Raw genomic sequence first — 27,771 nt, 5'->3', positions numbered from 1 at the left:
AGAGCAGTTAATTAACTTGCTCAATATTACACTGTCAGTAAGTGGCAGAACTGAGATTCAAATCCGGATAGTCTGAATTCAGTAGTTGTATTGTGAATCACTCTTATATTCTCAGTCCTGCCCTAGCCTGTCTTGGTCTCTGACTATTTTGGAGATTGTAAGTTTCATGCCTGTGGGACCCCTAATTTTTATGGGAGCCTAAGTAAGTCCCTCCTATCTCAAAGTTAAAGTCAGTGTCAGAAAAGACCAGGATTGGGGTCTTGCCCCACCAACCCCTCTCTCATATCTGCTACCTTTTTAAGGTGATCAATGCTAAGTGACCTTTCTCTGGCCTCAGTTACTGGGCTCCTGTGGATGTTTATAGGAAAGAAAAACCTCACCCTAAGCCAACATAGCAAACAGACAGACCCAGCACTTTAGTATGTTTAGTTTCCATTCATCTTACAGCTGGATGAGTGAGGAAAGGGAGGCATGAACTAGCCCCTCTCCAGGCAAGATGCCAGCCCCAGCTCTTGGACAATCCTGGCTTGTGTGAGCCTCAATGCTACATTCAGAGCTTTCCCTATCCTTCGGGATAGTCCCTCCCTCTCAAGAGATTCTAAGGAGAATCAAGGGATACCTGGAGGTTTAAAAGAACAAGATTTTAGAGATCGGGCTCATACCTTCTGGACGTGAACAAGAGACCCAGGACAGAGGTGGCATCATGTCTGGGTGGAGGTGCCTCATCTCTGTCAGCTTTTTACTGACCATTCTCCTTGAACTGACATACCAGGGACCTCCTGCCCCCACCCCTCATCAAGCACAAAGGTCAGTTCTGGGATGAGAGAACAAAGCTCTGGGATTGACATGTGAGAAAATTAGCTCCTTGGGGGGAATAGGGGAAGGTTATTCAGTTTGTTTACTCAGTCCCAGGACTGATAAGCTATAGCCAGAGAAAAAGAGTTACTATTTGCTGAGCACATAACAGGTGCTGCACCAGGAATTTTAGAGTTATGATTTCATTTAATCCTTACAGCATCCCTCTGAGGTATGTTCAATTATTCTCATCACATAGAGGAGGAAACAGAGGCTCAGAGATAAGACACAGGAAGTAGCAGAACCCGAATTTGAACCTAGGTCCATCTGATTTGAAATGCCTTCATTTCCCACTGCCCCACCTGAAGAACAAATTGGATGTATGTTATGTGTGGGTAAATGGAGGGATCATGGCTTCAGAAAAGGTGAGGAAGAAGATTGATATCTTGCTGTGTGAACTCAGTCTCTGGGCCCAGTAAACACATCCATAAAATGTGGACAATAATAGTACTAGCTCTTAGAGCTGATTTGAGGATTAAGTAAGATCGTGGAAGCCAAATGTTTATTGTGCTTTCAGTGTATGATTGCACTTATGAACTACAATTCTTTACACCCGAGATCCTAAAGAGACTATATATAAAATCTCACAGTGCCCTGCACAGAGAGTATGGCTCAATGAATGACAGCTGCTCTGTAATATTCTAAAGCATTGATGCTCAAGTAAAGTCCATAAACCAGCAGCATTATCATCATTTGGATCTTGTTAGAAAGTCAGAATCTCAGGCCCCACTCCAGACTTGCTGAATCAGAATCTGCATATTAACGAGCTCTCCAGAAGATTCATGTATACGTTAAAGTTGGAGAAGCACTTGTCCAGAGGTCCCTTGATTTGTGATCTTCTGTAAGTCTTTGGTTCTGAGACTTTGTAAAGCTCACTGAAACATTAGACGGGTCTGCAAAATGGACAACAGAGACACTGTTTTCTCTCTAGACCTCAATTTCTCCACCTATTCCCAGAGGCCTATCCAGGAGTCCTGGGTTCCCAAGTACTAGCTCATCTAGGCCAAGGATAGAGTCTACCTAACCCACCTCCGTGCCCTCTCTCCCAGCTGTTGATGATGAGTTATTCCATGCGTTCAACTGTGGTTTTCCACTGTGCTCACACCTTGGTCACTTCTGTCCTGTTAAATCCACATGCCAAGGCCCATGAAGCCATCTTTGATTTGGATCTGCCTCACCTCGCCTTTATCTCCAATTTTACTATGTAAGTCTGCTTTCAAACTTACTACTTCATTCATTTGTGTGTACATTCATTCATTCTTTTGTTCATTTTATCAGAGCATAGTGATGAAGAGCATGCACTCTGAGATCAGACTTTCTGAGTCTGAATCCTAGCTCTGCCCGCTATGGGACTCAGGACAAGTTACTTCTCAGAGTCTCATTTTACACATCTGTAAAATGGGGATAAAATTCAATCCCACCTGCAAAAGTTAAATTAGTTAATATATTTGAAAATATATGCTAAAATTAGTGGTGGGTGCATAGTAAGCTTTGATAATATTAGCTTGATTATTTTTTTAACAAACATTTATTGGTGCTGACTGTGTGATTTACACTGCACTGGGTACTACAGAAAGAGGAAGATGAATTGCACACAGTCCCTACTCCCAAAGAGTACATAGTTTAATGGGGGATATGAAAAAGGAAGCAGATAATTTTAATAAAGTATGCTGGGGAACAAAAAGAAGTGTGAATGTAGGATAGTGGGAATGGTGAGGCCTAGCAAGAGACAGTGGTCAGTTCCTCACCCCCAGGCAATGAAGAAAGCTTCACAAAGATAATGCCTAAACGGAGGCTTGAAGTATGAGATGTTCACCAGGCAAGAAGGGTGAGAACAGGACTGGGGAATATGGGCAAAAGGAATATAGGAGCAAATGTTCCCTCATTAGAGAGGAACTGCAAGTACTTCAGCATCATTGGAGTGTAGGGCACAAGCAAGGGTAGAGAGGGGTCAGAAATGATACTGGAGAGGTAAGGAAAGATGAGGTGGTGGAGGACTGCCAATGCCAGGCTAAATACCTAGTTCTTATTTGATGGTCTCCAAACTATCTTGTATTTGCATACCCATCAGGAAAAATTGATCATGTACTCCACAAATATGTATATTTGTTAATTTATAAATTATACGAATATACAACTGTGCAAATATATTAGGTACATTATAAAGCATATGTAAAAATATGAATAAAAGGTGAGAAAAAAACACTATAAGCAGAGTGTTATTCTTTTCCCACTCATGATTTGTCCCTAGCACCCCCTGGAGCATGAGCACCCCACTTTAGAAATAACTGGCCCATAAGGAGACTTAGCAAGGTTTTAAGCAAGGAGTGATGATAATGAAGTGGGAGTGGGCTGGAGGGGGTACAGCAGGGAAGCAGGGAGCTCAGTAAGAAACCTAGGGCAGTGAGCACGAGAGGGATGCTGAGGGTGGAGCAGTGCAGTGGCAGTGGGATTTGAAATACCATAAGGGAGAAGAAATAACCTGATGTATATGGGAAGTAAGTAAATTGATTTCAGGTTTTCTGACCGTGTAGGTGACAGTTCTTTCCTTGAGATGGTGAATATAGAAGGAGGAGCAGATAAGGGGATGCTTAGTGGGACCTCGGTTTGCCCATATAGCACCTTAGTGTGAATTAGAAAAAGACGCCTGGCTTTGGGGAGAGAGACTCTGGACTCAGGGGTGAGTGAGGCTGATGCAGGTAAAGTTTCAGCCCTTGCTCAGACTCCTTCATTGGAGGGGGATCTTGTACTGTAAGTAGCCTGTAAGCCTCAACAACAGCCTGGGCTTTGTCATCTAAAACCTCCTGGCCTTAATGGGCAGATGGCACTCTCCTGGAGAGAGGAAAGTTTGGAAGAGGTGAAAGATATGCCCCCGGCCAGGGAGTTTAGAGGAGAGGTGTGAGATAGTCAAGGAGGGATTCCTGGAAGCAGGATTTCCATATGGGTAAGATCTAAAGAGACCAGGAACACTGCATGGAGGGGCAGGGAGACCAAAGGCAAACAAGCAGGCATAGGTTTGGAATACTGGGGCTAACTAGGGGAGGTTGTTGGTCAAATGATGCAAGAGCCAAGCAGTCAGGCAGAATTTAGATTTTTGTTGCAATAGAAAAAACACCAAAATAAATTTTTGTTTTAAATTAAGCAAAGCAGTCTTGAGGAAATGTTCCTGGGCAGACTCTGTGGAAAGTATGCTGGCTGGAGGTAGCACACACACACAGAGGCCCCAGTGTGTTTCTGCCAGACCAGCTCCACCCTACACCCCCACACTCCCCCAGGAGACCTTGGGGCAGCGCCAGTTCGGCCCACCCCGACACCAGCCCAACCACTAGTTTCAGCCACCTAGAAACACTTCCCACCTGAGTGGTCTCTTCTGCAGTCTGCATATGCTCCTTAAATTTTCCTGGAAGCTGATGCTTTGGTCCAGTAACAATCTGCCCCCACTACCCCAATATCTATGCCTCAGTTTCTCCATTTATAAAATAGAAACCGTCATTACTGCCTGCCTCTTATAGAGTTGCACTAATGTTCTCTAGGACACCAAACTATCTATCATCCTTAAAGGCCAGCTCTGACCCATCCCTTCACTTTTCAAGATTTATCCATGGCTTCCATTCTCCATAGAAGTCCACTGACATATAAATTCACTGAGTCTGGTGTTCAAGCCCCTTATTCTCTAGGCCTACGCAACCACTCCAAACTTCTCTCCATACCTCCTTTCCCTGCCCCTCTACTACAGCCAAACCTGACTAACTACTTGCTGTTCCCTGAAAGACATTTGTGTTTTCCTACTGTCTGTCCAGAATGTTCATTCCACAAATAATCGTTGAGTGCCTGCTGTGTGCCAAGCCATATTCCAAGCACCAGAGATATAGCAGCAAATAAGATAGACAAAATCCCTGCCCTCAAGAAGCTCACAGTCCAATGGAGAAGACAAACAGGAAAAAATAAACAAGAAAATATATGTCAGTTTGTGGATGAGAAGTGCTACAAAGAAATAAAAAGTAGAGCAAGGTAGATAGAGAGTAAGTGGGAAGGTATTATTTTTGAATGTTCAAGGATGTCTCTCTTGAAGAAATGACATTTAAATAAAGATGTGAAAGAAGAGAGGGTATAAGACTTGCAAAGATCTGGAAGAAGAGAATTTCAGGTAAAGGGAACAGTAATTGCAAAGGCTCTGAGACAGAAGTGTGGTAAACAAATTTAAGTAACCAAGGACACCAATGTGGCTGTAGCAGAATGAATGGGGGAAGAATAGAAGGAGATGGGGTTAAAGAGGTAACAGTGTAGCCAGACTGTGTAGGACCATGGGAGCCTTGGTGAGGACTTTGGCTTTTAGTATGAGTTGAAATTGGAACTATAGAGAATTTTGAGCAAAGAAGGGACACTGACTTAGGATTTAACAGGATATCTCTGACTGCTGCGAAAATAACATAATAAGGAAGGAAAGCTTTGGAAAGAGAAGCCAGTTTGTAAGCTATAGCATTTATCCAAGCAAAAGATGTTAGTTTGGACCAGAGTAATAAGAGAGTGGTGAGAGGTAGTCAGATTGTGAATGTATCTAAAGATAGAGGCAAAATTTCCTGATGGATTAGATGTATAGTGTGTGAGAGGAAGAAGGGAGTCAAGCATGACTCTAAGATTTTCAGCTGAATAACTATTTCCTGAGATAAGGAAGACCAGGGGAGAAGCAGATTGGGGAGGTAGAGGAGATGCCAGGAACTCAATTTGGGATATGTTAAGCTTTAAGTGCCTATTGGACATTCTAGTGGAGATATCAAGTAAGCAATTGGATATACAGGTCTGGAGTTAATGGGACAGGTCTACACTTGAGATACACAGATTTAGGAGTAATCTATGTATAAATGATATTTAAAGCCATGGGGCTAGATGACTCACCTAGAGAGTAACTGTAGAATGAACAAAGGAGGGGAAGGGAAGGGGAATAGAGGGGAAGGGAAGGTCAAGAACCTAGGAAGAGAAGGAGCCAACAAAGGAGACTGAGAAAGCATGGCCAGTGAGAATCATTTATCCAAATCCTCCCTTTCAGGTCGAGCACCAAGTATACTTCCTCTAGGACATTTTCTTGAAGACTTGGGCAAAAGTGCTCTCTCTCCTCTTTGAACTGCTTTACACTTTATTACCTTCATTAGAACAAAGGGAAAAACAGGAATAAGCAAGTCTGAGTTAGTATCCCATCAGTATCTGAGTTCCCCAAGGGCAAGGCATCCTCCCTAGTTAGGCCCAGATGCTTTTGTAGCAATTTGCACTCTGCTTTCACAGTTTTTACCACCTGTACCACCTACTATATTATGTACTTAATATATTTTTATTAAAGATACACGTTTTAAGATTACCTCAGTTAATCTTATCCTGAGAAACAATATCTGTGAGCTCATGGGTTCAATGTGCCACTTACATGTTTAATATACATTACAGTAATATATAATAGTTATAATTAAAATATCCATTTGTGTCCCACCTAAAAATATTTATGTGCCAAAGCATAAAATTCATTCAAGACTTTGGGAAACATAAAGTCCTAATACCAGGTTTACCATATGCCAACTGTGTGATCTCTATTTCCTCATATGACAAACAGATTTAATGATAACTGCTTCACTTGGTTTTATCTCCCTTACCTCTCTTATTTGTTCCTGCTCTCACTCTGGCTTTATGTTACTATTTTGCTATTTTTCTCTCCCTATTCCCCATCCTTCTCCTTCATCTTCATTATATGTCTCTTTCCTTCTTTGTCTCTGACCATTTCTTTTTTTCCCTTCTTTGTCTCTGTCTGTCCTTCCTCTTTCCTGCTCCATCAGGACCATCAACAATACAGTCTACATTGCAGAAGTCAAAGAGAAGCACCAGGCAAAGAAAATCTATGAGGAAGTCCATCAGCAGGGAAAGACAGCTGCTCATGTGGGCATTAGGTAAGGCTCTATCCAATCAGAAGCTTGACGAGTTCATTTTCGCTGTGCGATCAGCGGCTTATACATGTTCTCACTGGGCCTCAGTCTACCTCTGTAAAGTGGATACAATGATCTCTACGTCATAAGATTACAAGATGATGTGAGTTAATGAATATCAAAGCCTGTAAGACATCAGGTGTTCAATAAATGGGAGTTTACTTCCCCATTTCCTTCCTCCTACCAGTAGGATGTGACTTGTTTAAGAATTGATACCTTCTGGTAAGGTTATGTTCAAATGAAATTTTTTTCGAGTTGAATCCTGTTTCCTAACTGAATTCCATTCTGCTGGCAGAAATGTATTATCTTCCTTAAATGTTTCCATTCAGCTTCCAAAAGACTTTCATCACGCACATAAATGTTACATATGGCTACAGCATACTGAGACAAGCTTAGTCTAAAGCATGAGGGAGGTCTGGGTACAAGGGGTTCTTTGAAGGAGAAGAGGCATCCCGCGTAAATAGAAAACTCTTTTTGTAAAACAACTCATTAGTCCCTTATTATTTTATTCTAGATTCAGATTTTCACTGACAGTTTTCTCATGGGTAAACTACCTGTGACAGAATTTCTCGGGCAGAATATTTAGGAGGTTGAGTGAGGAAGAGAGACAGATTAATGAGTGGACAAGTGGGTGACTAACTGTGGGTAAGGGACTTAGTTGAACCAGAAGCCTGGTCATGTCTGATGGGGCCGGGGGGGTGGGGGTGGAGGAGGCAGAATTAGATCATCTAACAATTCCCCTCCCCTTTCCACCCTGCTCCATGTCATGCCCAGGGACAGGGAATCTGAGAAGTTCCGCATCTCTACCAACCTGGCGGCAGGCACAGAGGGACCTTTTACCTTGGCCTATGAGAAGCTGCTGCAGGGGCACCAGGGCTAGTACCAGCTGATGGTGAGCCTGAGGTCTGGCCAATTGGTGACAAGGCTGAGTGTAGAGATCACAGTGTCAGAAAGGACAGGCATTGGATATGTTCAAGTATCACCTCTGAGGACCAGCCGCCTGTGCACCAACACGCATACAAGTATGTGGGCAGAACTACAGGTCAAGCATCAGACTGGCCATCCCTAAATGGGAAATGGCTCCTTTACCCTGGGATTCCCTCGAGTACTTCTGCTCTGTGCTAACTGCCAAGATCTCGCCCCATTCAAACAAAGAGAAGAGAGCATATTTGGAGTTAAAGATTTTTGGGTTGCAAATGGTCTGATCCTTGTAAGATGTGTGAAACAGCAAATCCAATAACAACCCAGAGTAGTGACTTCCCTCATTGGAAAATAAAGATTGAGGGAGGGTTTGCTATTGTTGACAATGCTGAGGGTTGTGGAAGCCGCAGTGGCCAAAACTTGCTTTCCTCTGGAATCACAACTGAGAATGGAAAGGCAGTGGGAGGACAGTATAAAGCACAGACTGTCCTTGAGGATACCATCTCAGGGTCAGCGAGAAGTTCTAGCTGCCAGCCTTGCTTTAAATTTCATCCAGAGGTGTTCGAAGGCAAGACTGGCTACATCAGAATCACCATGTTAGAAATATAGAGTCCTGGACCCCTCCCATCTGGAGTCCGCTTCAGTAGGTTGGGGAGGGGCCCAAGAATCTGTTTCTGATCAGTTTGCAGGTGAACTTGATGTCCGGCCAGATCAGAGAACCACTGAGCTGAACTACCCACCTCCTCTGAGAGATGAGTGGACAAGCACAGAGGCATCACCCATGACATGTGGCCACCTTCACCAACCTGTTTAGCTTGGAGATCTGGGCTAATTTGATCATGCAAACCCAGAGAGACAGTTTAGTGCACGCAAAGGAGAGAGACAGACACACAGACCTGGGTTCAAATCCCAGCTTTGACCTTCCCCTAAGGTGGGACCCCAGGCAAATCACTCAAACGCTCTGCTTCACTTTTCCCATCTGTACAGTGAGGAGATGCTATCTATTATGGCTCAGGACCATTATGAGGATTTGAGAGATTTCCTCCCTGAAAATCAGGTGCAGAATAATGAAGACTGGAGATAACTAATCATTGCATCATTGAGCACTTACTTACTAAGACACAGGCACAGCGCCAAACGCTTTACGTGAATGGTCTCATTTAATCCCCACACATGCTGGCTATGAGATAGGAGCTATTACCATCCCCGTGCTACAGATGGGGAGACCGAGGCTTAGAGGGTGTCATAACTTTCCAGAGCCCTATAGGCAGCATCTGAGTCCTTGGAGCCTGCACTCAAGCCCTGAGCTAAAAATGGCAGCTTCCCCCACCCCACCCCCACTCCTTAAAGGTTAAAACAGAGGGTAGAGCCAATCCTGTGGGGATAAAATAGAACAAAGACCTCTGAAAGGAAGGAAGCCAAGGGAATGTATGTAAGCAGGCGCCTCAAACAGTATGGGGGCTCAGATTGCCCCTAAGCTTCCTGACAGCTGTAGCAGGAAGGGGGAGGGCAGAATTCCCAAGTTTCCATTTTCTGGAAAAAGGAGGCACAGAGACATGTCTAAATGGACATTTGTCTTAGACTGAAATTCCAGAGGAGTTGATCTTGTGGCCAGCTCCGCAAACATCCGGAGGCAGAAATTCATCTGTGACTTCATGAGGCGCTAAAAGGCTTATTCACACACGTGATTCTGAGAGTCAGAAGGCGGAGGGGGGAAGAAAAGACATGACATCCTATCCCAGAAGAGAACCTTGACAGACTGCAATTTCCCACTGCGGTAAGGGGCATAGGAGGAAACCTAGGCCCCTTCTGTGTGTCTGTCTCTCTCCACAACACACTGCACACGGCCACTCTGGGAGGAGATCCGGGCTCCTGGTCTACCTGGGGACATGGCACTCCTTCAGAAACTGGGCCTCAGATGGATGGCAAGTGAGCCAGGGCAAAGTCGTGCATGGGGGTCAGACCGCCAGAGCCGGGGAACTGGAGAGGGCCGGGCCTGTCAGGCTGGGCTTACAGGAAGAGGCAGAGCAGGAGGAGCTGCTAGTAGGATTTGGAGAGGAAGGAGTGTGGCATTTGGGCAGGTGGGAGGTGCTGTAGGCAGGAGGAGCAGCAGGTGGTACAGATATTGCTCCTTTTGATGACCCTTTGCCAGGCTTTCCACCTAGTGAGCCCTCCATGCCATCCCATCCCAACCCTTCCCAACTATACAGGTGAGGGTGACTCGCCCCCATCTTCCAGAATTGAGAGGGGAGAGACCTGTGTCCGAATCACCTTCTGCCCGATGCTGCAAGACCAGTCTGCCTTCTCCAGCTCAGGCATCATGGCCGACTTTGTGGTCCAGTACGATGTAGTCATGGAGGACATCATTGGCGATGTGCAGGTGAGGGAACCAGGGGAATGGAAAGAGCATGGGCTCTGGAGACACACAGGTCTCGACAACAATCTGGCCTCCACAAGTTGCTCATTTGGATCTCCCTGGCAATCAGTGAGGACTAGCGAACATGAACAAGATGTGTAGTGACACAACGACTTCACACCTTGGGAGGCACATGTGATCCCCCAAAGGGTTGGAGACCTGGAACTGTACAAATTGAATGAGGCTCCAAATGAATCTGCCCCTAATAGAATCAAGTCATAGTCACTCTTAACCGGTCCTTTTGGAAAGGGGACTATTGGCCAGTAATTGGTCTCTCGCACTCATGGGCTCTCGCACTTTCTGCAGCTCCGATACTCTGATGTTCTCTTGGGCTTCCTCGCTTTCTCTAAGTTTCAAAAATTCTTTTTGCCTCACTTGAGCCATCTGCCCAAACAGGGAGCCCTGAAATTCTGAGCTCCCGCACTCATGAAGAGCTACCAGAGAGGGAGAGCACTGACTTTATGAATTTATTTGGGGAGGGCAGGATACATCGGAGGCATCTTCAGACATCTAAGGGCACAGGTTCAACAGTGAGTGGGTATGCAGTTGTGGAAGAGGAAGAATGGAGAGCATTGGACAGGAGGAAGAGATGTGGGGTCATCGGTGGAGATTCAGCAATTGAAACCAAGAGAGCGAGCCAGATGCCCCAGAAAGGATGATAGAGCCAGAAGAGCAGATCAAGGACAGCAGTTGCTAAGGCAGAGGTTCCCATTCAAGGAGCTATTGATCTCCTCAGCCCTCAGGGTGTCTGGCCCCACCAACAGCCAACAGCCTGCTCAGAGCTCTAAGTTCCCACCACTTCCCTCCATTGTGCTACACAAACATAATCATTTTCTTGCATGCCATGTCTGAAAAGGATTGGGGAAGCACTGCTTAAGCGGGGGGGCGGCGGGCGTCGAGATGCAGCCCAAGATGAGACTATATCAGATGGGCCAGAGAGCTGGTAGGAAAATAAGGAGAGTTCACCATCTCACAATCCCAGGGGAAAAGATTCTTGAAGAAAGCAGAAATAATCATCAATCGTGAAATTCACTGGGGAGGCGCAGTCCTATGAGAATTGAAACCCACCCACTGAGTTTGGAAACCAACTAGTCATTGTTGCCTTTCGTGAGAGAAGGGTCAGTGTGCAGTGGAGGTGGGAGCCAGTCTGTGGTGGGCAGAAGAGCGACGTGGAGATGAGAAGACCCTTGCAGGTGCTGATTTCATTACCGTGGCAGGCTACAGGGAGGAGAAAAGCTGGCTTGAAGTCTGGGTGGGGCTGGGATCAATGGGGGTTGTCTTCGTGGATGGAAAAGACACAAAAATTTTATATTCTAAAGAAGGCCCTCTAGGGTGTGTGGGGTGGGTTGGAAAGCAGAGGCCTGACTGGTAGAAGAGGTGCTGGAGGCTAGGAGTATGTGGGGTCCAGGCCAGGACCATTTTGCCTTTGAGTAGAGAGAAGAGGTGTATGGGGATGTGGACCCTGTGCAAGGGTGAGGCAGGCAGTCCAAGGGACATGGCCTGTTGCCCTCAATTTTGTTCATGAGGAAGGAAGGGAGACGTTTCTTGAGAGTGGAAGGGCATGACGGCTGAAGTGAGAATGAGAGGTTGGTGACCTGGGTCATGCCTCTGGCTTATAGGATGTGAGGTGCGGGACCACCGGTGAGCCTGGGACTGTGGACAGTTGGGCATGTGATTTTCCCAGAAGCTCTCACCTACCCTCCTCTGTATGAAAGGAACAAAAAGAGGAGGGCAGCTGGCCTCTGCCTTTAGCTTGCGGAGGTGCAGGCTGGTTGACCCAGGCCTTTGAGAACTGCTGTAGAGTGCCAGGAGAAAGTGAAGACAGAGCCTGCACATGCACTTGTGAGTTAATTCAAAGGCTGGGGTGGAAGAGAACAGCAAGATGTCCTCCCATGTCCTCTGAGATTCCCTGAGAAAGGAGGAGATAGTGTGTCCAGCCTTGTGATCGGAGAGCGCCTGAATGGCAGAGAAGAGGTTAAGCTGGTTATCCCAGGGCAGAGCCTGCTTCAGGCTACTGGGCAGCACAGACCCTCAGCAAGCCCACACTTCCCTGGGCTGAGCTGACACTAGTCCTGGGGGCCCTCCCAGCTCCCCCCTCCCCTTCCTTCAGCTGTCCCAGCCCCCAGGCTCTGCAGAGGCAGAGATGGAGTGGGGGAAGGGGTCAGCAGCCAATCATATCTCCCACAGCCTTAGGCATCTGCACCTGGTCTAACCAATCCCCTCTGCACAACAGCTCACTCAGCCTCTGCTCACTCCTCCCCTCCCTGCTCTGCCCAGCAACAGCAGAAGGGAGGTTTAAGGAGGAGTGGGAGGAGGCCCTGCAAACTCCCAGCCCCTGGCAGCAGTGGAGCTGGGCCCCAGGCTTACTCTATAGAGGGAGGTTAAAACAATACTTACAGTTCCTGGAGCCCAGGCACAATGTCCCTAGGGGCCCTCAAGACTGTGCAAGCCCAGCTCTCATGGACGGGAACTCATATATTACAGAGATCCTGCTCCTTGGAGCCTTGGGCCACAGGCCAGTCTAGATCACTCCACGGCTCTGGGGGCAGCTCCTGGACTGACAGTGTGAAGGCAGAGACACAGTTCTGGGGGAGGAGATGGACATTGAACAAACAACCGCACAAATGCCTATTTAACTAGAAACAGTGATAAGGCCTTGGAAGGAAAAGAGCAGTTTGTTATGTGGGAGAATAAGAAGGGGCCTGACTTAGACCAGCTTTTACAGTTCTTGTTGGTTTCATTTCTCTTTGTCCAGATTTACGATGGCTATTTTGTTCATTACTTTGCCCCCAGAGCCTCCCACCTGTTGAGAAAAACGCGGTGTTCATTATTGATGTGAGCAGCTCCATGTTTGGCACCAAGATGAAGCAGGTAACAAGGGCCTCGGGGACCTTTCATAGTTCTTCTAAGTCTCAGCAAGCAGACGATGCTGGAACATTGGTTCCCTGGGGCCAGAGGCCCTATATTCCAACGCCCTTGGATCTTACAGGTCTGGGCCTACCTTAGGGTCCTGGTACGTTACATATCTGGAGCCGTGTAGACCTGGAGCCACAGAATTTGAGGAATATTAAAGCATTGGACCATGGGACTTGAAACCACTGAGATTCTCAACCACAAAACTCCTGGGCTCATAAGGTCTCAGAATCAAGTGCCTTTGAGCTAGAGTACTCTGTATCGTTAAATGTGAGTCAAGAAAAGTACTTATGTATTTTAGACTCTGAACATTTCTTATGCCACAGGTTTTTGCTTTTATTATTATTTTTACTTCAAAGCCAGAAGAACACAGTGTACTAGTAATGTAGTGCTTTGAAACCATAGTGTCCCGGTTCCATCTAGACTTACATCTTATAACCCTTGTATTAGAGCACCCTTCAAACAGAATATTGTAGCCATAGTCTGAAGAGATTTTGACTTTAGAGCCTGAATCTTTAGATTTCTGGAAACAGTATGTCAAACCTTAGTACTCTGGGGCTCTAGAATTATAACGCTCAAGTGTCCTGGGGCAGTATAGTCTTTGTACCTTGAATTTCTGAACCACAAAGCCCATGGGGCATAAGGCTAACTGATTTGTGTTTTACCAAAGTGTAACGAAATTGGAAGAAAGAAGTATTGAAAACTGTCTCCTTCTAGCATTCCATGTAGAGGAAGGGATATACCCAACTCCAAACCAGTTTAGCCTTCCCATCCCATTTAAGGCAGGAAAAATCTAAGGAGCACTTGTGAAGGTCATATTCCAGGGGCATAAAAGTCTGTGCTCTAAGGCTTGAATAATAAAATGTTCCTCCTCCCCCACACATTACTACCACATCAGCTGAGCTCCTCTGTAAGAATAGGAGGTTTCAGCGAAAGAATTGGAATCCTACACTTCAGTTATGAGAGAATCTTTAGGGAATCTCAAGACAACAGAGGAGAAACGAATTGAACCCTATAAGAAATTTTAGCTCCTGACACCCGCAATTGCAGGAACCAGCAAACACAATTTAACTCTTAGCCAGATAAACATAAAACTTCACACTAATGGTCTATTCACCTCAGTTCCTTTTACCTGATACATCATGTCTGGCTTTCAACAAAAAACTTACAAGGCATGATAAGAGAAAAAACAGAGTCTGAAGAGGTAAATCAAACATCAGAAATCAAATGCTGGAATTATCAGAGTGGGATTTTAAATAACTGACTAATATTCTAAAAGTTCTAATGGAAAAAGTGGACAACGTGCAAGAACAGATGGGTAATGTAAATGGAGATGGATACCCTAAGAAAATTTTTTTAAAATGCTAAATATAAAACACTGTAACAGGAATGAAGAATGCCTTTGATGGGCTCATTAGGAGACTGAACTTGGAATCAATGAGCTTGAAGATATGTCAATAGAAACTTCCCACCCTGAAAAGTAAAGAGAAAAAAAAAAAAAGAATGGAAAAAAACCAGAATATCCAACAACTGTGCACTATTACAAATGTGTAACATATGTGTAACAGGACTGCCAGAAGGAGAAGAAAGAGAGAAAATAACAGAAGAAATATTTGAAGGAATAATAGGTATAAATTTTCCAAAATAAATACCAGCCACCAAACCATAGGTCCAGGAAACTCAGGGAACACTAAGCAAGATAAATAACAAATAATCCACAGATAGGCATATCCTATTCAAACTGCAGAAGATCAAAGACAAAACAAAAATCCTGGGGGAAAAGCCCAGAGAAAATAACACCTTACTGATAGGGCAACAAGGATAAGAATTATATCAGACTTCTCTCGAGAAGCCGTGCAAGCAAAAAGAGAGTAGAGTGAAATATTTAAAATGCTGAAAGAAAGACAACTGGCCTAGAATTCTGTATACAGCAGCAGAATTGTTTTTCCAAAGTGAAAGAGAAATAAAGACCTTTTTGGCCAAACAAAAATTGATGTAATTGTCACTAGTAGACCTGCCCCACACAGGTAAATATTTTAAAAAGTTCTTCAGAGAGAAGAAGAATTGTATAGGTACTTGGATCTACATAAAGAAAGGGTGTTAGAGAAGGGATAAATGAAGGTAAAATAAAATATTTTATTTTTTAATTATTTTACCTTACAAATAACAGTTTGTTCAAAATAATAATAGCAACAATGTATTTTGTGAACATAACTTATTCATAAGTGAAATTAATGACAGCAAAATTATAATGGGCAGGAGGAAGTAATTGGGAATACTTTGTTACAAGGTACAGATGCTCCTCAACTTACAATGGGGTTACCTACCTGATAAACCCATCATAAATTGAAAATATTCTAAGTCAAAAATGTATTTAACATACCTAACCTATCAAACATCAGAGGTTAGCCTAGCCTACCTTAAACATGCTCAGAACACTTATATTAGCCTACAGTTGGGCAATTATCTTGAGTTTTATCTCAAGAATAATTGCCTAACAATAGAGCATCAAAATACATGAGGTAAAAACTGATAGAACTTCAAGGAGAAATAGATGAATCCACTATTACAGTTAGAGACTTCAATTCCTCTCTATCAGAAATGGACAGATCCAGCAGGCAGAAAATCATTAAGGACATAGTTGACCTGAACAGCACCATCAATAAATAAAATTAACATCTATACAATACTTCATCCAACAACAGCACAATACACATTTGTCTCAAGCTCACATGGAACATTTGCCAAAATAGATGGTATTGTTGTGAGCCATAAAACATCTTAACAAACTTAAAAGAATATAATTCATACAAAGTACGTTCTCAAACCAAATGAAATTAAACTAGAAATAAATACCAGAAAGATAGTGGGGAAAATCTCAAAATAATAAATTAAACAATACACTTCTAAAAACATAATCTGTCCCTGGTTAACAGGAGGTTTTTGGGAAAGACCATCCTCTATGTCTTAGCCCTCTCAATAGAAACAAGAATATGGTGCTCAGCTCCCTATCCCAGAATGTGTGACCTATTCCCTGAGTTCAATCTAGGCAGCAAGGACTCTGATCCAGTTAGAAGCATTCAAGACATCTTCTATCACTTTAAGATGTAGGAAAAGGTGGGCCACAAATGGCCTTCCTGTGGTTTCTGGAATCCATACCGATAAAAAGGGTTGAAGGTATAATATCATGCTTAAAGTCACTGGATTTAACACCTTCAAAATATCAGTTTGAGTCCCTGGTCCATCGATGATTAGCTGTGTGACCTTGAGCAAGTCACTCTACCTCTTCTGAGCCGCAATGTCATCACTTGTAAAATGGGGATAATACTAGTATCTTCTTCAATGTGTTTCTGTGAGAATTAAATGAGCCGATGTATCTAAAGATGCATCTAAAGATAAGTGTCCTATAAATGATACCTAATACTAGAACTTACATACCCTATTTCCTGAACCTCTTATGTGCCTAGCCCTGTGCTAAGTACTTTCATGGAGAAGGGAGCCAAGAGAAAATAACATTCTAAGCCTTGTTCTCAGAGGGCTCAATATCTTGATAAAGGATGAAAATATTTCACATAAGACAGTCAGTGAAAAGTCTGGGACAGGGAACGTCTGGGTGAGACAAGCATGGGTCAGAATAGGCAATCGAGGAAGGGCTTCCCAGAGAAGGAGCAACTGAAGGAGTAGTGAACATATGAATAAGTAAGAGGGAAGTTGGAAGGTCTACTATCTAAAGGATACAACAAGAACACAGTTGTGGAGATAAAATGGAATCTGGGTTATCTGAGGGCTGGCGAAAAGAGCCACCTGGAAGAAACAGAGGGTGAGGTAGAATAACAGATTATATGAAACAGACTAAAGTATGCAAAGTCATTGAAAAATACCTATAAAGACCTGGAATCATAAAGCTCTTAAACTTTAGGGTCCTGGAATCATTGAATCCTGAGTCATGGGGTCCAGGAACCCTAGAACACATGAATCCTAGCACTCTGAAAGCGTAGAACTTGAACATTACAAACCACCACTGTCCAATAGAACTTTCCTGATGATAGAAATGTTCTAAAAATCTGAGGTTTCCAACACAGTAGCCACTGGCCACATATGATCATTGAACACTTAAAACATGGCTACTGCAAGTGAAGAAACATAATTTTAGTTTTTTCTTTGATTTTAACTAACTTACATTTACATGTAAATAGATCCATGTGACTAAAAGCTGCCATTGGACTTGCAGTTCTGGGCGTTGGACCTTAGAGCCTATAGAGCGTTTTGACCTGAGAATCTTAGACTTTCAGAGTGCTGGAGTCAGAGAGTCTTAAAACCATACAACACTTAGACATTAGTAACTTGTATATAAAGAGCCTTTTGGTCTTGAATAAGACCTCAAGTCTTGGTCCATCTCCTTGACTTATCCATATCCCACAGACTAAAAAGGCCATGAATGTGATCCTTGGTGACCTGCGGGCCAACGACTACTTCAACATCATCTCCTTTTCTGACACAGTTAGTGTCTGGAGAGCTGGAGGCTCCATACAGGCCACCGCCCAGAATGTCCACAGTGCCAAGAACTATCTGGGCCACATGGAAGCTGATGGTTGTGTTAGACCTACCCACCCATATGGGCAAGCTGAGGTGATATGGGAAATTCTTGAAAGGCTCCCTTCATACCCCCATCTACTTCACCTCTCACAATGCTTGGAATATCACTACTATATTTTATACAAATATGTGCCTTGTGTTCTTTTTCCTAGTGGAAAGAACATAGCTGATTCTCCATGTATTTTAGGGCACATTCCTCTTTGGACTGGAGTTTCCTCCTCTTTAAAGCACATGCGTAGAAGAATTTGCTAAGGCTTTTTTTTTTTTTTTTAAATCAATAATCTAGATATTTGTTTCCAAACATTTGAGAAAGTTGCTGTCCTGATTCTGGTTTTTGATCAATCCTCCTTCAGACAATTACTGACATCTCACCACCACCACTTCCTGTCAATTTAGCCTTTTCTTTTCCTGTAGCATGGAGGTGGGGGTGCTATCCTTGGGGAGCTGCCAATCCGACTAGTGAATGAGAGATCCCCCAAGGAAACAGAGCACAGTCTGATATGGCGAGTGATAAAAGCTAAGGACATGTGGGTTCCACTATCAGATCTCAGGGAGCCTTGTGGGGGTGGGGGACTTGGGAAGGATAAGCTGCAGAAACAGTCTAAGCAAAGATAAGGAAATAGGACTGAGCCTGGGAGGTTGGTGGGGTGCCCAGTGTGTCTGCAGTGGGGGTAAAAGTAACTAGAAAAGATGGTCTCACATTCTACTCTCCAATTAGGGACCAACATCAACGCAGCTCTGCTGGCAGCTGCTTCAGTGCTGAACCATAGCAACCAGGAGCCTGAGAGGGGCTCTAGTGTGGGGAGGATCCCTCTCATTATCTTCCTGACAGATGGGGAGCCCACAGCTGGCATGACAACTCCCAGTGTGATCCTCTCAAATGTCCATCAGGCACTGGGCAACAGTGGATCCCTTTTCAGCCTGGTCTTTGGGGATGATGCTGGCTTCCCACTGCTCTGTCACCTGTCCTTGGAGAACCAGAGAGCAGCCCAACTCATATATGAGGACACTGATGCAGCCCTACACCTGGAGGGCCTCTATGAGGAGATCTCCATGCCTATGCTGGCAGATGTGCATCTGGACTACCTGGGTGGCTGGTTGGAGCCTCCCCTCGGGCCCTTTTCACCAACTACTTTGGTGGCTCAGAGCTGGTGGTGGCGGGCCTGGTGCAGCCAGGTGAGCAGGAACTGGGCATCCACCTGGCAGCCTATGGCCCCAAGGGTCAGCTTCTCGTGGCCCACCACAGTGAGGTGGCCACCAACAGCAGCCAGAAGGCCTTTGGTTGCCCAGATGAGCCAGCTCCCGGTATAGCCCACTTCATCTGCTGCCTCTGGGCCTATGCCACCATTGGAGAACTGCTGGAGGCACGCTTCCAATCCCGTGACACCACCACTCGCCATTTGTTGGCTGCCAAAATCCTCAACCTGTCCCTTGAATACAACTTTGTCACGCCTCTGACATCACTGGTCATGACACAGCCCAAGGAGGCCAGTGAAGAGTGTAGGAGACAGACTTCTACCACAATTGCACCAGGTACCATCATGACCTCATCCACCAACAGACATGGCCTAGGGACAGACACAGCCCAGCCAGGTTTGGTGCCCAAGGTCTCTCTCAAATCAAAGCTTGTGAAACCAAATTTCTACTTATCTTCAACCGCTCCTGCCTCTACAAAGAAGATGGCCAGTTCCAAGGAGTTGGAGGCACTGGGTCAGAGCCTTAGTACTCTATCTACCCCATCACATCCAAGGCCTAAAATTTCAGCACAACACAATTCTGGCACCTTGGCTCAGCCAATTCTCAGGACAAAACCTGCTGCCCCCGTGCCCTCAAATTCAGAACCCCTATTGCTTCTGAAGCCCAGCACTCCAACACATCAGAATCTTGAAATCCTATTAACCATGAATTCCAAGACACAATCCCCACCTTTGAATCTTGGCACCCCAGCCCAGCCCAAAGCTGGCACTATGAAACATGTCACTCCACTGCATTCCAACCTGGTGCTCCATCACAACCTAAACTGGATGCCCCATCATATCTCTAGCCTGGGGTACTCACATCACAGTCACCCAAAAATCTGCTATGGCTCAGTCCTGGGACTTCCATCCCCAAACATCCACCACACACCAGACCAAGGGTTCCCACTCCCAAGACTCCAAACAACCTGTCACACCCTAGACCTACGATCCTCTTGCCCAAGGCCCTCAAAGTCCCATCACTCCTAAATCTAATGTCCCACCTCGCCAAACTTTCCCAAGCTTATCACTTTCCAAACTTAGGACCTTAATCCCCAATAAACCCAACTTCCCATTATCCTCCAGACCTGCCAGACCTGGGCCCCCACCTCCTCAGAGCCTAAGCACATTCTCAAGCACAATCTCAAATCCCACAATTCCCAGAAGTAATATGATCACCTCTGTCCTTGGAGAACCCCTCCCTACTCCCTTTCATCCTACCTTGCCCTCTCTGCTGCCCCCTGGAAAGCTCTGGCATCAGCATGACCTGCTGCCAGGGCCCCAAAGCACAAGGCAAATCCTGGGGCCATCTGTGTCAGGAGTCCCAACAATGGGTCCACCCAACAGCTCCAGGCCTATATCAGAAAACAGCCCTCTGAACCCGCCAGTCTTGCTGCCTTCCAGCACCCTCCCTGAAGCAGTCAGCCTGCTCCTTCTCCCTGAGGAACTAGAGCTGCTGCCTGAGTCAATGGTGGAGTCCAAGTTTGTGGAGTCCTTGAACCCACCAGCTTTCTATACGTATCTTCCTCACTCCTGATGAAGATGGTGAGTGCCACGGGCAAGAGGTCAAGACATGAGGGGGAGGTATGAATGGAGAGCACCAGAAACTTCGAGTTTACAAGGCTTATGCAGATTTCAGTGATAATACAGCTGCTTGCTTGCTTGCTTGCTTGCTTGCTTGCTTTGAGACTTTGAACTAGCTCCTTAACTTGTCTGGGCCTCAGTATGTAGGCAAAGAATTAGAGGCCCTGGGAGAAGAGGGTTGTTAAGACTGGAAAGGCTGAACAAAAACAACCTGGCCAAGCTGTGGCTTTGACATTTGTTTTGTTGGATAAGAGAACTGTTCATGCTTCCCAAGCAGGGGAGGGATGTGTGATTATAAGTGGGAGCATCACTGGGCAAGGCAGGTCTGATTGGTTCTTTCATGCTCTGTGAATAGCACTATTTAACAAAAGCGGTATAAAAAATTAGGAAGATGATGACAATTATCTTTAAATTTCCCAAAGACTGTGAAATAATAGCAGTTAACATTTTTGAGCTTTTCCTGCGTGCAGCAACTGCTCTACATGTTGAACCTGTAGTCCCTCATTTAATCTTTACAAGAAACGATTAATATCCATATTTTACACATGGAGAAACTGAAGTACAGAGAAGCGAAGTAACTTGCTCTATGTCACACAGCTAGTAAGAGAGTTGAACCTACATAATCTGGTCCCAGACTGAATGTGCTTTGCCTCTCCACTATTCTGCTTGACTGAGAGGAATGACATTTCTTGGGTGACCTTATGGGGCAGGATTAGAACTAGTTGGGGTAATAATAAGTCACAAAGATACAAATTTGGGCATGACATCCTTGGCATGCCCCTCTCCCTCACCAGCTCCCTTCCTAATATTCCATCCATCTTCAATTCCTGATAATGTTACCTCTAATATACTTGCCAAATGTGCCCACTTCTCGCCAACCCAACTGTCACTATCCTAGGTCAGACTACCATTTCTGTCACCTAGAAAACTGTTCCAGCCTCCTCATTGGTCTCCCTGCTTCCTCTCTTGAGAGAATCTCTTGGCCATTCTCTTCCAGCTGCCAAAGGGATCTTTTAAAAACATAGATTACATCATGCCCCTTTCATACTTAACCCCTAAGGATTTCCCTTCACACCTAGAATGAAGTCCGAAGTCTTCTTAATGGCCTACAAGGCCCTTCCTGATCTGCCCTCTACCCCAAACCTCTCTGACTTCACCTCTCTCACTCACTCTTTGAACTCTAGCCCCATTGTCCTCATCTCTGTTCTTCCAATGGACCCTGGCCCCCCTCCCACCTTCACTCAAGGATCTCTTTCAAGTTGTTTCCTTTGCTTAGTAATCTCTCTGACCTGCTTTACCCTGTTCCGTTTTTACCACCCCTACTTGTTCCATAGCCACTCACACTTCAGCTCATGACTTAGATCTTAGCTCAGAGGTCCTTCCCACCCACCCTCAGCACCCCAGACTACATTAAATGTCTGCAACTCCTTCAGTCACTCTGTTTTTCTAAAAGCATTTATCACACAAGTAATTATGATTTCATTCATGTCTGCTTCACTGACTAAAGTATAAACTTCATCAGGTCAGAAATCATGACTGCCTTTTTTACTACCATATCTCTGATGCCTAAACAGTGCCTGAATGAATGAATGAATGAATGAACAAATGAATAAATGCATAAATGCTGTGAGGGAGAATTTTGAACATAACTAAACTTGAAAGACTAGGATGCTATGGAGAGCATAAGGTCCCAGTCTTGGCAATATGCAGGTCAAATGGGAAGATCATGAGGACTCTCCTGGTCAGAAGGAAGATGTGTCCTTTGGTAAGCCTAGGGCATCATTGCCCTGGGAGTGTGAAAGATTTTTCTTATTTCTTTTGTGCTTGGCAGGAAATCCACATTGGGAAAGCAATTCTGAAGAGATCCTGGGAGGAGCTGGAGGCAGCATGGACTCTCAGGGAAATTCTGTGCATCCAGAAAAAGGTGAACAAGGAGCTCTCCTAGCAAAAATCCCTAAGCTTTCATTTCCATTCTCATAGGCATTACATAAGCCCAGAGGAGAGGCAATATATTAGTTTTCTATTGCTGAATAAGAAATTACCACAAATCTTGGTAGCTTAAAGTAACATCCATTAATTATCTCATAGTTTTATAGATCAGAATTCTGCACACGGGTTAGTGGGATTCTTTGCTTACAGTCTCACAAGACTAAAATCAAGGTGTCTATCAGACTGATTTCTCAATCTCATCCATGTTCATTCAGGTTGTTGGCAAAATTCAGTTCTATGCATTTGTAGGACTGAGATCCCTCTCTGCTTGCTGGCTATTGGCTGGCTGGCAGTCACTCTTAACTTCTATAGGCCACCTGAGCCACTTTCAGGTCCTAGAGGTCTTCTGCATTCCTTTCCATAAGACCCCATCCATCTTCAAAGACAGAGAATCTCCCTCACATCAAATCTTTTTCACACTCCAAATCTCTGACTTCTCTGATTCATATTTAAAAGACTCATATGATTGGGTCAGGCCTTACTACGGGATAATCTTTCTATTTTAAGGTCAATGGCACCACATAACATAACCTATTTATGGGAATGATATCTCATCATATCACAGTCCTGGGAATTTTATAGGTTGTGTACACCAGGGAATCTTGGAGGCCAATTCTACCTACCGTAGGCAGAGAGTAAAAGAAAATAGGATAAGAGTTAACCTGGAAGGATAACTATAAATTGATCCTTAGTAGCTAAAGAAAAGGAAAACATTCCAGTGGCAGGAAAACAGAAGCAAAGACTTACATGCTGAGCTCAGAAATTTAGCCCTTATCTAGGAGGGCATGACCCAGAGGCCAGGGTGTCCCAGAGTTCCAAGAAATATAATAGGTCGGTCCCTTACCAACACGGTCCTCCTCTCCTTTGCAGGCATGTTGCCAAGCATCTTCACCTTCTCATCCTCAGGTAAGCCAGCTAATCTCACTATACTGTTTGAGTGTAAGACAGCTTGTGCACTGGGACTGGAGCTGGACTCTCTCTGTCTGGGGAAATAGACATGGCCTCCTACCTTCCTCCCTCCTGCACTCTCTTCTCCTCCCATTCCTTCTAAAGCCAAAACTTCAGAGTTTTATCTCCTGCCTTATAGTGGATGGAGATCCCCACTTTGTGATCCATGTCCCATGCTCAAAAGAGAGGATCTGCTTCACACTTGATGGGTGCCCAGGGGACCTGCTACAGCTCATAGATGACCCAAAGGCAGGTGAGAGCCCCAAGGACTCAACCCCATATAACACCATAGCCAGATATACTCATGTCAACACCCTCAGACATCTGTGGACTAATACAAACACACAGCAGTGCATATCACATATACACAAGCAAACACGCAAATGAAAACATACATGAATACATTCAAACACCAAGACACTCACAGATATACACACACAGACACACACTAGGGCATATAGTAAACTCACACAAATACACACACAGACACATATTTTCACACTCTGCACACCCACACAGGTAACATACAAATATGCACTGATACACAGTGACACACAATAAATGCCCAGATATATACAATGGCACATACATCAACACACTGACATACATGCACTGATACCCTAGATACATCTTAATACCCAGGAATTCAACACACATAGGCACACATACTCTACTACTCTAAACATACAAAACACACCAATGCACACAAAAACTCATCATGACACACCCTGATACAAGCACACTGACACCCCTAGATATATATCAGTATCTAACAACACACAACCAGACGCATACAACATAAACTATTCACCGAGACATGTAACACCAACATATCCAGAGATAAACATAAATATACAACCAAAAAAATACACACTTCAACATAGTACTTTCCCAAAATATGCAGAAGCACTGATAGACCCAGAGATACTCATGTAAACATAACCAAACACAGACATTTACACACTCAAAGGCAATCACACGCAATCAAACAGCCCTACTGGGGCGGGCATGTGCCCACATAAATGTATGCCCACACACTTCATAGGAAGGAGCACCTAGGTGAGTTATAGTAGAAGCACTTTCCCTAGGAGCTAGCTTTCTAACCACAAATCTGTACCCAGGCTCTGAGAACTCACCCCTTTCTGTGCTGTGAGTGACCACATCAATGACCATGTAAAGACCATCCTCCAGACCCACACTCTCCTCCCTTCAGGGCTGCATGTGCATGGACAGCTGCTTGGGGCACCACCAAGGCCAGGCCATGAGGACCAGATTCGCACCTACTTCCAGATCGTCACAGTCACCACAGACAAACCCAGGCCTACACTATCAATATCACCCACAGTTCCATATATGTGCGAGGCGAGAGTACCTTGCTTCTCTCCTGGGACCAATCTACTTTGCTGAGGAAGTCCCAGATAGAGCACCATGTGGCTGCTGCAGCCCACCTCACCTTCCGCCTTGGGGCCCATCTCGAGTTCTTAGTCCTTCGGCACTGCAGCAGGCACTCTAGCACCCTGCAACTACCACACTTGGGGTTTTATGTGGTCAATGGCTCAGGCCTCAGTCCCTTGACTCATGGCCTGCTGGGTAAGTACTACTGAGGCTGAGAGGGGCCAGGGAGCATCAGTCCCAGAAGAGACTTTGCCAAAGGCCAGTGAGCCCCCAGCACCCTGTACCCTCTCTAACCACAAAGAGGAATCAGACCCAAGCTCTGCCCTTGGAGAGCTCCTGGTCTGGGAAGAAGACAGACCCAGACATAGATAGTGATCCAGGAGCTATCAGTGCTAGTTAGAAAGCTGCCCAGGGTGCTGGAGGAACCCAGGGTGGGACACCTCACCCAGCCTTGGAGTTCAAGAAAGATCTCCTGGAAAAGAGAGACCCACAGTCTGAGAGGCTGAGCAAAAGTAGCAGAGGAAAGAAATGGAGGTTAGAGAAGATGGAGCAGGGGTGATCAGAGTAGAATGCTAAAACAAGGAACTTGGCTTTATCCTGAAAACAATGGAGAGCCATGAAAGGTTATAAGTAAGGGAAAGACAATCAGATCTGGGAATAACAAAGATCCTTTTAGAGGCTTCTGTGAAGGGGGATTACAGAAAGTCAGACTGTAGGTCAAGAGACACAGGGCAGAACCTGAGGCAGAGGCCCACGCCAATGATGAGCAGTGATGGTTGGGTTGGACAGATATTTTTTACTTCCTCTGGGCCTCCCCACTCCTCTCCTGTCCTTCCTGCAAATCTGCCCTGTCATCGCCTCCACAGCTGACTGTGTCTCTTTTGTTGCCATCCCATCCACCTTGGCTCCCTACTTTCTTATACACCCCTGTCCCATCTGGCTCTACCACATTTCCCACAATTCCTAGTCTTTTTTCTCCTCTAGACTTTTGCTGTCTGTCGTCCTTCTCACTTTTCCTTCTAAATTTCCTGCTGTAGGCTCCTTTCAGCGCTCTCAGTGGGGACTCAGGCCACTGCCCTGACTGGTGCTGCAATCTTTCTCCCTCAGGACAGTTCCAGCATGCAGACATTCAACTGGTAGCAAGGTCTACAGGGCCATGCCTACGGAGGCACCAAGGCCCAGATATACCTGTAGTTCTAGGAAAGAAGCTGCTGAAGGATTCACCAAGGCTGCTGCCCCGCTGGGCTTCCTGCTGGCTGGTGAAGTGCTCTCATGTACAGCAGCTACTGTGCCACCCATACCTTGCCTATGTCCTGTGATGGCGCCTGAACCCCAGAGCCAGGAGACCTGAGTTTAGGAAACCCAGAGGGCAGGCATGGGGTGATCTAAGAACAAAGACCTAGGAACATGAAGACACACACAGGGAAACACACACTCACACATACACTATGTGACACATATACAAGGACACACACACACATAGACATGCAGACCTACGGACCTAGAGACTTAGTTAGATACTCCTGCCTCTTCAGTCCTTCCTGTCTCCAGTCTCCATTCTCTTCAATCCATACTTCACACCAGCTTTAGAGGTGGCTTTCTTAAAACAAAAATGCTGAGTCACCAGTCCTGCTTACAACCTTTCTGGCTCCCATGGTTATACTTAAGGCTCTTGGAGTTCCCCTAACAAACCATATGCTCTCCCACTGCTGGGCCTTTGCGTGTATTTTTTCTTCTGCATGAGATTTCCTTCCTTGGCTCCATATAGGTAGGTTTTACACATCCTTCAATTCTTAGTTGTCATCTCCTCTAAAAGGCCTTCCATGACCCCTCTTCTAGATTGCTCTCGGTCTCCTTCTGTGTTTTCATAGCCCACCCACTCCACCCAAGCTCACAGAATTTATCATACTAAGTAGTAATTGTCTGTTTATTTGTCTAGGGGCTGCTGGGGGATCTCTGACTTAGACTGTGAGCTCTTTGAGGGCAAGGACCTTTTCTGAATCATCTATGCCTGGCGCATAATAAATGTTTAGTAAATAGTGCTTAGTAAATACCTGCTGAATGAATTAATGAATGAATGAACCAATAAAGGAAGCCACGATACAGCAGTAGACACACACAAATACACACTCACAAAGACACAGGATTATACACGGAAAGACAGCAACAAGGACACAGACATACATAGAAAAATAGTGTGATAGAGACATTCAGAAAAACAAGGCATGAGGATCTCAAAACAAAGAATGGATGTAGGGACACATAGGCATACAAAGAGGGGAACAGGAAGCCAGAATGACAGCATCAGGGACATAAACACAGAGAAACAAATGTTCTCTTGTTGGGCTTCTGTATCCTCATTTTGAGGTACATTTTGAGGTACTGTCCCTGTCATAGACAAAGACACAGGAAGACAAAGAGAAGTTTACCCAGAGGCAGACACACAATGACTACTATAAAGACATTGAGACATAACAACATACAAACTAAGGGATAGATATGCACAGAGATCCACATACAGGAGCATAGAGATCAAGATACACGGTGACACATAGAAACACAGGGATACAGAGGTAACCAAGGAGATATCAGTCAAGACCATATTCCAAGACACCAAGGACAGAGAAGTAGAAACACAGAGACATGCAGATTTTGGGTGGGGGATGAGAGTAGAACACAGATACACAGGGCCAGAGACCTACAAGTATGTAAAAAAAGACACTACACAGACCCAGAATTTGTGACAAAGATCCAAGGACACTGTTACAGGCAGAGGAACACACTAAGAGTGAGACAGGAACACAGACATATATATTCTGATATCCAGTGACAAAGACATGGGGATGGAGACACATGAAGAGTCACAAACACTAGCAAAAAGATAGGGGCTAAGGGTCAGGCCAGGTAACAGAGACATAAAGACAGGCAGGTGGATTCCCAGGTATGTTGGAGA

The 27,771-nt window shown here is 45.1% G+C and overlaps 1 protein-coding gene across 1 annotated transcript; it reads left to right on the top strand.

Moving 5' to 3' along the window:
* Positions 1-703: 703 nt before the first annotated feature.
* On the top strand, positions 704-26,137 carry ITIH6 (inter-alpha-trypsin inhibitor heavy chain family member 6). The gene is given in 20 exon segments (XM_039851399.1): positions 704-790; positions 793-807; positions 1,905-2,059; positions 6,675-6,785; positions 7,596-7,843; positions 9,953-10,122; positions 12,914-12,950; positions 12,953-13,029; positions 17,494-17,665; positions 18,386-18,760; positions 18,763-19,659; positions 19,662-19,877; positions 19,880-20,424; positions 20,426-20,447; positions 22,318-22,410; positions 23,346-23,381; positions 23,563-23,676; positions 24,637-24,741; positions 24,744-25,013; positions 25,926-26,137. Coding segments are annotated over 20 exon segments (3,957 nt in total).
* The last annotated feature ends 1,634 nt before the right edge of the window (positions 26,138-27,771 follow it).

The sequence above is a fragment of the Pteropus medius genome, unplaced genomic scaffold (assembly GCF_902729225.1).
Source record: "Pteropus medius unplaced genomic scaffold, Ma_sr-lr_union100, whole genome shotgun sequence".
NCBI classification, from domain to species: domain Eukaryota; kingdom Metazoa; phylum Chordata; class Mammalia; order Chiroptera; family Pteropodidae; genus Pteropus; species Pteropus medius.
The sequence above is the reverse complement of the archived record's forward strand: the minus strand, read 5'-3'. Positions and strand labels throughout refer to the sequence as shown.